Source organism: Nicotiana tabacum, chromosome 2 (genome assembly GCF_000715075.1).
Source record: "Nicotiana tabacum cultivar K326 chromosome 2, ASM71507v2, whole genome shotgun sequence".
NCBI lineage: Eukaryota > Viridiplantae > Streptophyta > Magnoliopsida > Solanales > Solanaceae > Nicotiana > Nicotiana tabacum.
Window position 1 is genome coordinate 110591971 of NC_134081.1, and position 12759 is coordinate 110604729.

The 12759-nt window shown below is 34.6% G+C and overlaps 1 protein-coding gene across 1 annotated transcript; it reads right to left on the reverse strand.

The window, feature by feature from the left end:
* Positions 1 to 2316: 2316 nt before the first annotated feature.
* LOC107759572 (uncharacterized) lies at positions 2317 to 4205 on the reverse strand. The gene is made up of 2 exons (XM_016577545.2): positions 3702 to 4205; positions 2317 to 2733 (listed from the first exon to the last, which is right to left on the reverse strand). The coding sequence occupies exons 1-2, from the start codon at positions 4023 to 4025 to the stop codon at positions 2557 to 2559; spliced, it is 501 nt and encodes a 166-aa protein (XP_016433031.1). The 5' UTR covers positions 4026 to 4205; the 3' UTR covers positions 2317 to 2556.
* Positions 4206 to 12759: the final 8554 nt, after the last annotated feature.

The window sequence follows — 12759 nt, forward strand, 5'->3', positions numbered from 1 at the left end:
GTCAAGTTTCCTTACACAGAAATCTTTTCGAAGGATGACAAAACATTTTGACATATATCATAATGCCATTCGCTAATGCTATAGGTCATAAAATTCGGATCATATTATATTATAGAAAGAAATCAATAATGTCTGCAAATATCTAGCAAACATACAGCTCGGGCAAATGCATGGCCATCGTTGCAATCACTATCATAACCTAACTAATTGTACTCAAAGCCTTGGCAGCTCGTTCCTGTCCTTTTCCACATCACTTTGATTTCCTCAACTTTGGTGTGATACATGTGTCCATTTAACAACTGCTTGATAAACATATTTGTGATACAATTATGACTAGAATTTATGTCTCCTTTTTAGACTGATTGTGTCTACAAATACATATAGGTTTCCTATATTGACCTATGATTTGTAATTATCTATCAACTTCTCGTCATGTCTCAATTTATTGGACAATGGACCAAACTTCACAATGACCTAGCTACACGCATACTTTTAAATTAAGTTCCATTCTTTAAAATTTCTCAGTATCAACGGAACGATTTATTTAATTTACATGCTGAATATATTGTTATCTACACTTTTTTATAATGCACCAAAATAATCTTTGAATTTTGTGGCTCAAAATTGAGATTTAGATGCACTGGCTAGTATGGCCCAATGTACTCAAGATCCCAATAATAATATGAATTAGAAGATTGCCAGCCATCTCACCTACTGTTCATGTGGTTTGTTTCCGAGTAGACTGCTTTGTTACTTTCCAAATACTCAGGTGGCTACAACGTTCAAATTTTTATTTTTATTTTTTTATGAGGATGTGACTGGTGAGAAGGGTGCATTCACGGTTCATATTGATCGACCAGAATTTCCATGCAAAATCTCACAGTCGCACACAACAGCAAAAATATCTTAATCAAAATCAAGGGCAGTGGAATTGAACGAAGAAACAAATAAAGGAAAGGCTACAACACCAACTTGTTTCAAGTGCATCTTTTTCTGAGTTCCTTCTCCTTCGCACGTTATAGATTATATAACTTTTTCTGGTATAAAATTAATTTAGAAATTTATAAAAATATGAACTGGTTTAGACAGATGATACAACAGTGTGCAGCTCAAAACCCAACCTAATTAAGAATTGGACCTTAAGCCTAACTCATGGACCTTTAGCCTAACTCATCCTCAAAAGCTCTAACCACAAGGAGGAGACAACTCCTCATTCCCCATTCATTCAACCAAAGTTGGTCCCTTAACATCCCTGCTTTAACGTTAAACACAACTGGAGATACAAGTTCGGAAACAACAAGCCACAAGCACATGCAAGACCAACTACTTCCATCGCATCAGTTTCTCTCAGTGCATTACAAATATACACAACCTTGTCTGGGGCTATGGCTATAACTGATTTAGCCATAAGATTAACCAATGGAGCTAAGGACACACATCACTAACGTAGTGGAGGTGTGGAAAACCAGAAAGAGGATACTGTGATTATTTTAAGGAGTTCCACAAAGTGTTGTTGGCATAACTCAAGAGGCACATGATTCAATAAAGAAGCAAGCCCAGAAAAGACTTCCATGGATCTCATTTATTCTTAACTATGATCAAGAAACACAAATGGTTTGAAGTAGTGTGAAATCTTAATACTAAAGTTATAGTAGCTGCTCTAGCTCAAAGCACTTCATCCAAGCAGCAAAAGATGAGATTTTCTCATTGCCGATAGGGCCAAATAAAGAAAGTATCTACTGGGTTTATTTCGAATTAAGTCAAAACATTTCCAGTCATAGCATGAAAATCATACAAGTAGACTTCACACCAAATTGTCCGCAGAAATCATGCAAGGAATTTGGGTTCATTTCAGCTTCTACCCTCATAATTAAGCAGCTTCTACTGTACCAACTAGAGAACGTCAAAAGGAGCAAATGCAAGAAAGCATAATATATGAATGTCCAAAGCTATTTCCTTCGTCCATTCTGAGTGATGAACTATTCAGTGCAATTTTCTGATACGTTAAACATTCCAGTCAAATTCCTCAGCATATTGTCAAAAGGATCAGAAGTCATTTGTTACTACTGAACGGTCAATTAGCTAGAATTTTAACCAAGTAATACTGTTAAATATTGCAGCGTTTTTTCCTATCAACTACTACTAAACACACAAATCACCATTTTATCCTATTGAACACAATACATTGTAAGTATCTTCTAAGCAACTCAAATGGAGTCTCTACTGCTAGAAGTTTTTCTAGAGAATTACAAAAATTTACTGCTATCTGTTATTCAATTTAAATCAATTATTCTTTAACAATACAACAACAGATTGTCGCGAACCACATTTTAAGAAAAATATCACATCAAGCTTTTCAAACTAACAAAATTCCAGTAATTGTGAAACTACAACTCATTTTGTGATTGTTTATGTCAAAAACTCATACCCAAGCATCAGACCTTAATATCAACAGGGGAAACAAAAAAAGAACCAACAATAAAAATTGATATGGTTTTTAGGTACCCATGCCGGAAGAAATACAAACTATTCGATTATAGCATCTGAGTTGAAAGATTAAGCCCTCTTCTTCCTGCTTATAGCAGATCTTTTTCCAATGCTCACAGTCTTGCCAGAATGAGGTATCAGACCACGTAAAATTGCTAAAACAGCAAATCCTAGAAATGGATAGTACAACATCAGCAACTTGTCCGACGCTCTCTGGGAACCCACCATTTCACTTAGTATCGCCACCTGAAATTTGTGACGTTAATTAGAAAAGCAAACCATAGGCAGATGCAACTCTACTTCACTGCTACCTCAAGTTGGGAACTTCTGCAACTCTAATATGACCTTTTACCCTCATCCAGAATCAAATGTTTATATAATAATTGGAAGCAATCAACAGACAAAAGATTTACTTTTGTGAAACTATAACTATTGCAAAAGGACGTGTCAAACCCTTCTATTGGGAACTCCTTTAGATATCATAATGAGTTCATAAACGAAAATGTGATCTGCAAACAGAGTCAACAATCAACATAAATATTCCAAATGTTTCACAAAGTGCACAATTATGAAGGCTAGTTTTTGAATCTGAATTCAGTATTTGCAACAGAATTTGGGCACCCTCATAATTCAGTGGAAGATGATTTCTGCAAGACAAAAGTATAGCACAACTGATCCCTCAAAAACCAGAAGCGCTACAATAAGTTGTGGTTGTGCTTGTGCATCTAGGATTCTTCTCTATTGCACTATAATATCAGTGATAGTCTTGAATTTTCCAATCTTTATAATGTTACCTTCTTTTGCTCTTAAGTTTTCCAATGTCAATTATATTGCCTTTCACTTTGTTGTATCCCCGCACCCAAAGAAAAAATTAAGGAGATCTTTAGATCCAAAAGTTACAATTTTTACAGCTTTGGGTTAACGGCAATGCCACTTACTCTAGAAAGTTTAGATCTTTCCAGTCTTATACGGTTAAAAAAAAAAGGGCAACCCCCCCCCCCAACCAACACACACACACACATCTATCACCCATAATGGATATGTTTCATCCCATAATATTGTTAAATTCCATCTGATTAAATCCAATTCCACAGATTAAAAAAACAACAATCACGAGAAAAGAGATAATTTGAAGCTAGCACAACAATCTACAATCTTCAATTAAAAGTGACATGTAAAAAAGGATTGGCATTAGATTTACACAAATTCAATACCATTGATGTGAGAGTGGAAACACCATAGACCAAGCAGGTAGTATTAACCCAAGATTTTCCAGCAGCAATCCCAGAAAGAGTAATGACAGAGAGAGGCCATGCAAAAAGAAGCTCCAACCAAATTAACCCAACAAAGAAATGGGGTTTTTCAGAAACCAAATAGTCACCATATTCTTGAGTGTACCAGGTTTTTAGGTCAACAAACACGGGCGGAAACATGTGTTTAGGAAGAGCAGCTTGGCCATCAAAGAATGGTGCAACAATGGCTATGAATAAAAAGTAGGTGAAAAGAAGAAAGTCCAGTAGCTTCACGAAAGCACCCATTTTTTCTTCGTTCTCTCTTTAAGTGTTAATTATGGAAATAGGGTTTCTGTTTGTAATCTCCCCCTCTAGTTCACTTCCTTGAAAAGGGGATCTGAGTGAAGATCCACGAACATTTCTTCCCTTTTCTTTTCTTTTCTTTTCTTTTTCTCTGTTTGTTATTGATAAGTATTACTACTTTGTCATTAAGTCACTTTTTTCTCTATTAATAAAACAGTTCTATTTCACTGTAACTTATCCAAAAACTCAGAATTCTCTGTACTTTTTTCTACAACATACTCTTCTTATTTTATTGTTTTACGACACTTTTTATTTTTATATTTATATTTATTTTAATTTTTTGAACTTCATGAAGTGGTCGAAAACTCGAAAGTCTTGTAGACTTCTGGATTTACAAATTCACAAGTAGTTTTATATTTTTGTACAAGTACCTCTAATGTTTCAATTTTCCTATGAACAGATGGTCCAACCTAAAGTACAAGTTGTAGCATAGCGTTTTCTAATTTATGCATAGAATTTTGAGAAAAATTGCACATAATAACATAGTTTATACATAAACTCCAAAAAGGATTTTAAAAAAACTCCAAATAGGTTTTTATAAATAATAAAACTCCAAATTAAACTATAAGAAGATGAAATAGATAAAATTCCTCCACTCTTCTCTAAAGGTCTCGATTTTCACTCTAAAAATAAAATTTTAATTAGTCGGATCAGAAAAATTAAAATTAGTCAGGCCAGTGAACTTCAGATACAAAATTATTATAAAGAAAAATCTCCAAATACTTAAAAAGGAAGTGGGTGGGGGGGGGATCCCAAGATGGTTTTCCATTTTGTGAATGTCAAGCATTCAAACTAAAAGAAAATAATTTATAAATTTTATTGCCTTTTATATTGTATAAATTATGTAATTATTTAACTTAACAAATATGTGTTACTCACGTGATCAATATATATATACAATAATAAGACAATAAAATTTTTTTTTTTTTTTTTTTGTAATTGAGTCTTTATATATAAGGAAAGAAAAATATATTTATAGACTTATAGTCTGTTTGGCCAAACTAGAGAAATCAGCTTATTTTGAGAAGTATTTTTTTCAAAAGTGTTTTTGAAAAAAGTACTTTTGGAGAGAAGCAGTTTGTGTTTGGCTAATCACTCTAAAAAGCATTTTTGAGCAATAATTTGTGTTTGGCCAAGCTTTTCAGAAAATGCTTTTAAGTATCAAATTACGAATAATGACATTAATAGATTTACTTAATAGTTAATATTATAAGTAAATAAATAATTTTAAAATTTTATTATTACAGATAATAATTAAATCTTTTTATTTTATTTAAGTAAACTATGAAAATAAAATTTAAAAGTACTTAATTCTTTTAATATAAGTTGAATATATTATAAAAATCATTCAACAAATATAAAAATATTCACCCCTAAAGTCACTATATATTAGAAAGCTATGCTAAAAATAATAAGAAATATTTATACATTAATATCATAAGTATTAGGTTTAACGGTTATTTTGGTATATACTATATTTTGTTAAGGGTATTTTTGGTAAGAAGAAAAGTCAAAATTGCTCATGTTTCCGCTTTTGGGAAAAAACTATTTTTTTCTGCTTCTCGGAAACTGTTTCTGCTTCTTCTCAAAAACACTTTTTTTTTCAAAAAAGTTTGGCCAAACACCTCAAGTTAGGGGAAAAAAAGTATTTTTTGAAAAAATAACACTTTTGGCCTCTTGAAAAACTTGGCCAAACAGGCTATTAGTAGATATATACTAATATCATGAATATCAAAAATATTTTAGTACTTGAAATATAATTTTCCTTTTTAAAAACTCCATTAACTTTTTTTTAAACTCAACCTATATGGCTCCGAAAGTGATGAAAATATGAAATGCTCGACTGCCATGTAACAGCGGATCCAGAGCAAGAGTATTGGATTCTTATATATTGCCTTTTGTATTTCATATATGGAGTGAAAGCTATTAGATAAGCTAAAATCTAAATAATTTCCCTATCTAGATATAGTAATATACTTTGTTTTGGATTGTATTTCTATTACGTGTTGTTTATTACTAACTAGGTGTCACAGACCCCATTTTCCCCTCCGTATGATGTCGTGATGGTACCTAATCTCTAAAACTAAGTAAGCCCAACAATCTGCAGAATATCTGAATAATAAAACTGAAGCTCAAATCTAAACATGTGATATAATTCAAACTACGATTCAAAATAATTACAACTCCCAAAACCCAGTAGATATAAGTCACAAGCTTTTAAGAGAAAATACTAAATGTCTCTATACATCAAAGTCTAAAGAAAATAAGAAAAATAACATAATAAGGATAGAGGGGGACTCCAAGGTCTGCAGATGATGGCAGATATACCTTGAAATCTCCACGAGCGGTCCAACTCACTGGTATCTGGGCTGGTGGGAAGAACCTGGATCTGCACAAAAGATGTGCAGAGTGTAGTATGAGTACGCCACAACGGTACCCAGTAAGTGTCAAGCCTAACCTCGGTAGAGTAGTGACGAGGTCAGGTCAGGCCCCACTAGTTTAAAAGAAAAGTAAGGCAAAAGATATAATAATATTTTGAAATGACTGAGAATTTAAACAATAAGAAGTTTCAGAAAATATCAGCACAATAAATAGAGGTACACAGCAGGGACACTCCCGAGGTACCGCCTCGTAGTCCCAAATGTAAAGATGTAGTACAGAGGGTTCTCCCGAGGAACCGTCTTGTAGTCCCAAAGTAAATATGCAGTACATGGGGATCTCCCGAGTAAACGCCTCGTAGTCCCAAAGTAAATATGCAGTACAATGGGATCTCCCGAGGAACCTCCTCGTAGTCCCAAAGTAAATATGCAGCAGGTAATCGAAAGGAAACGTGAATTTTCAGCAAAAATCTTACAGTTAAACATTTAATTCAAAACAAGTAAAGCAGGTAATTCAACTAAGCATGTTGCGCAAATTGCAAGTAAGAATTAAGGCACGATGTCATGCGATACTAGGCTAAACATGATCACTACATATGTTTAGGCAACTCAGTTAATGTATTTTAAAAGATGACAAATCAGCAAAAATCAAATTTTTCATAATCAGCTCGTGTACGCCCCCGTCACCTCGCGTACATGGAGCTCACATATCACAAACGGTTACAACATTACCAAAATACTAAGGGAATTTTCCCCACACAAGGTTAGACAAGTCACTTACCTCAAATGTTACTCAATCAATCGGTAAGAATGCCTTTCCCTCGACTTTCCGACTCTGAATGGCCCAAATCTAACCAAAAGCAATTACATAACATGAATACAACTACAAGAAACTAATTTAAATAATGAAACTACGATTTTAGCAAAGAATCAAAAATTCAACCCAAAAAGTCGACCCGGATCTACGTCTCGAAATCGAGTAAAAGTCACAAAATACGAACACCCACACGACTACGAGTTCACCCATACCAAAATTACCAAAATCCTATACCAAATCGCCACTAAATTCCTCAAATCAATTCTTCAAATCCCTAACCTCAAACTCCTAATTTTTACCTTAAATATACACAAATTAGGTGGAAAATTAATGGAAAAATAAGATTATTGATCAAAAATAAAAACAAGGGACTTACCTCAAGAAATCCCTCGAAAATACTCTCAAATATTGCCCTAGACCGAGTTTGCAAAGTCCAAAATGACAAAAATCACGAAGCCCTTCGGTTTTAAACACTGCCCAGGCTTTTCGCACATGCAACCAATTATCCGCACCGGCGGAACCGCTTTTGTAGTCCAAATCTCTCTTCTGCGGGTGCGCATTTGCGCAAACGTCCGCTTCTGCGGACATGCCTTCCCACACTCGTCCGCTTCTGCGACCAATCTTCCGTAGAAGCGACTCTGCTCTTGCGATCTTTACGTCGCATCTGTGACCACTGGCCAAGTCCCCCAGTCCCGCATTTGCGCCCAATTGCTCGCTTCTGCCGGCTCACACCTGCAGTAAATCTTGTGCATGTGCTATTACACTAGAACCAGCCCAGCACCAGAAAATCTTCTAAGTCCAAAAATGATCCATTAACCATCTGAAACTCACCCGAGGCTCCCGGGACCTCAACCAAATATACCAATCAGTCCTAAAACATCACACGAACTTAGTTGAACCTTTAAATCACACCAAACAACGCTAAAAATATGAATTACACATCGATTCAAGCCTAATGAGTTTCAAAGTTTCAAACTTCTACATCCGACGCCGAAACTTATCAAATCAAGTCCGATTGACCTCAAATTTTGCACACAAGTCATAATTGGCATTACGTACCTATTCCAACTTCTAGAATCAGAATCCGACCTCGATATCAAAAAGTCCACTCCCAGTCAAACTTCTCAAAAATCATCCTTTTTTCAACTTTCGCCAATTAGCGCTAAAATCACCTACGGACCTCTAATTCAACATCCAAACACACTTCTAGGACCAAAATCACCCTATGGAGCTATAGGAACCGTCAAAACTCCATTCTGGAGTCATCTTCACACAGTTCGAACTACGGTCAATTCCTATAACTTAAATCTCCATTTTAGGGACTATGTGTCTCATTTTACTACGAAACCAAAACAAATCTTTCCGGTAAGTTACATAACCACTAACTGAAGTAGAAGGAGCAACAAATAGGGGTTCAGAGCTAATTCTCTCAAAACGACTGATCGGGTCGTTACAATAGGTAGGCAGTGGATGTATATGAAAAGCTAGTTGAGAGTTTAAATAAGCTAATAGTTGTACTCATTTATACTTGATTAAAAATAAAAAAAAATCATTTTCAACATACAAAAAAAGAATGAATTTGTTGAAAATGAGATGTAAACTTAGTTGACACGTACGTACCATAAAAGACCATAACTAGGGGTGTTCATGGTTCGATTTGGATCGATTTATTCCTAAAAAGAAACCAACCAAGTATGTCAATTTTTCAAATGTTGGAACCAAACCAAATCAATTAAGTCATTTTTTTTATCGATTCATTTATGTCGATTTTTTTTTATTTTTTCGATCTTTCATCGATTTTTTCTTAAATAGGAGACATACACTGCCAACACACATATTTCGGCGACTATATTTTTAATATAACACTATCAAACCAATTGCTCTATGAGAAATCTATCATTTACCAAGAGATATTGATGATTAATGAACGAAATAGTGATGAATAATTTTAGGACTCAATTAAAAATAGATTATTTTTAGCATGAAATAGATTCTTGTATCTCGCAAAAGAAAACTACCAATCAAACTAGAATTTAAAGTCAAAAAACTAATTATTCTAATAGCGAAGAACTAGACTAAAAGTGCAAACTATTAAATTGTACCATAAAATCCAATAAAAATACCAATAATTTGAAAAATTGGTAGATTTATAACTAATAAAAAGTTTAATTTATATTTTTGACGAATTCAAATGAAAATGTACAATGAAAAAAATATTTTAAGAAAAAGTTTTAGGAGTAAGAAAAATATCTATATTTGTATCTATAATTATATTTTTTTTAAAATAATTAACAAAAATATTAAGTCAAGCAACAAGCTAATAAAACGTCATAATAACAAATAAAATATTAATAAATATAGTAGATTATGTAATAAAGAAAAGTGAGGAATTAAAAAGTTATTCGATGACCATATGAATTTTTTTCTAATTTTATCAGATTTTTTATTGGTCATGTTTATGTCACGACCCAAACCGCAGGGCCGCGACGGGCACCCGATGCCTTACACAACCGAGTACCAATGTAACATATCTTTCTTATCATACCGTCATGGGTAAGTGGGCCAGAAGGGCCGTCATGAGATAACGGAAATAAAATATAAGGGAATACCAGACATAGGACGACCCAACATGATATAGAAACTTATACATGTGACATACGGGCCTATAAGGCCGACATGATCATTTGTATACTCAAAACATAGGCCGATAAGGCCATACAAGTATCCATATACATAATATTTGTCTACAAGCCTCTAAGAGTACATAAATTTCATAAAAGGGCCCCGCCAAACCAATCAATACATGTCTAAATCATACTAACCAAATAGGCAACTTCGGAGCAAGTGGAGTGCACCAACACCTTCCGCTAAGCTGATAGCCTACTAGGAGGATTCTCAACCTGTCTATCGGAACCTGCGGGCATGAAACGTATCATCCCCAGGCAAAAGGAATGTCAGTATAAATAAAGTACCGAGTATGTAAGGCATGAAAGTAGTATATAAAAGACATGAAAGAAACATGGAGTAAAGAACTCAACCTGTAATTCTGAACAACTCTGTGAATCATGAAAAATATTTAAAATATCATGCATGTGCATATAAATGCCATATCATGCATAGGTATATGCGTACATAACATCATCAAGCCTCTAAGGGCATCCCATCATATCATCTCAGCCACTGTAGGTGAAATCATCAACGTATACTAGCTGATTAGGTGGTGGTGCGTATATAATGCCATAACCTTTTCCCATACCCCATATACATATAATATACGTGTATATAACGTCATCTGGTCATGGGTCAATGTACATGTATAAATGAATGCAATGCATGAGAAGTAAGTCAATAAGATCTCTCGGAATGTCATAAAATCATTATGCCTTCGATTAATATCATGAAATAAACTTTATCAACTTACGTATTTTCTGAGACCCATGAACAGATGATAGAATAAAAGGACACATGGGGAATCAAGAACATAGGAGCCCCTAGTACTTTTAAGAATAGAATCATTTATGAAAGTTATGTGCTTGCTCGTTTCGTTGTATCATATGGATCATGCCAAAAGGAAAGAAGGAATAGCCTTAACATACCTCAAGCTGTCAATGCAACTCAATAACAAGCTTATGACAACTAGCGTGCCAACCCTATAACAAAGAAATACATGTACAACTTAGATGACGCTAGTATATCACGTATCTCAAACGATAACTTGATTCTAAAATAAAATGGGCAGTATTTTTCCTGATTTCACTACTCCCTCAAGCCTACTATAGGTGATATACAAACACAATACAATCAGAAACTCAAAAACAATCCAACTACAATTCGGGACATTCAATACAACAAAAACCCCAAATATACCATAACACACCCAATCAATAAGTTGCCAACTAGCCTGAAATTGCAACGGCGAGCGACCAACCCACTACCCTACCATATTTGGCATTTATCCACACCCTTCATCCTTCCAAACTCCATAAATCAGCAGCACAATAGGCCAACACGAGTGGACTACAAAACAGTCCACTAAAAGTGAAATAAATCAAACTCACGGTTTCCTATCACCGTCCCGTGAGTTCTAACTATTAGGAAATGAATTTATCAACCTTCCTTGATATATAAAAGCTTAAATACAGAAAGTAGATATTTTCTTAACTATGAAGTACCTTCCAAAACTCAAACTACAAAGAAAAAGAGAGGTGATATAGCGATATTTACGTCGTAGGGATCGTTCTAGTGTTATCGCTTCTTGATTTCGTACCCGGGATGTTAATCTTCTTTGAAACCCTAGAATAGAGCTTAAGGATATGTTTATGGGTGTTCTCAGGTCGTGTTCTATGGCAAAATGAAGATAAACACGGCCTAAGACCTATATATATCAAGTTTGGAAAACTCAAAGAGGTGCTAGCTTGGTACCCTCTCATTGGCCCATCTTCCGACGCTTATATCATTTTATTTGGATGTCGCATGAACGAATGGTTAAGAGCGCTAGAAACTATATTCCACGACATTCAATTTTGTACATAATATGTCCCAATAAGACCTCATATAACACACGAAATGTATTCACAAATAATGCAATACTTAGGGGCCTACTTGTCACCTATGCAGTCTCGCGAAACTGCAAATATCTCTCTACTACGATGTCGTATCAACAAAAGGTTTAATGCATTAGAAAATAGACTCGTAGATATTCAATTTTATATGTGGATCATCCCGTAATTTCAAATATATTGGGAGAAAATCTCTGCAACATTTGACCTAATTTTCAGCACATTTACGAATGTAACTTGTGATGACTTTTGCCAACTTTTGTTCCACAACTCGCTTGACTTAAAAATGTAACACACGACTATCATAAACCTAAAATAAATCATAATATAACCTCATTATCATTTTAATCACCCTATTCTTATCCCAAGATTATATGTTATAATATTTCAACTTGTCGACTTTCGGCGAAACTTATTTTCTTCAGTTTGCTTAGCTTCTAAGTCTTTCAACTCTCTTGGTACTTGTTATCTATGATCTTAAAGATTTGTAACCTCCAAGGTAACATGATTAACTTACCATCATTTCTGATCTTACATCAATTGACTTATGATGTACTATTACGTACGAAAATATGGGGTATAACATCATTCCCCCCATGGGAACATTCGTCCTCGAATGTTAACTGATGTGCTTATCAGTCTCATAACCTATAGCTCTTGCGAATAATTTAATATTGTCCTTTCCATCTAGGCAATTGTTTTTTGAATAAATTCAAAGACTAGGTCATTCCCCCCCCCCCCCAGGCCTCTTTCTCACACCACGACTTGTGATCGAAATTCTTCCAATCTCTTAACTGTTGCTACATTTTGTCATGCAACCTATAGGACTGCCTATGCTACTCTTCTCTCTTTTTTCATCCAGCTTTTAGCCAATCTCTAGGCCTCACTTCGTGAACATATACAGAACTCACTTCGTGAACATA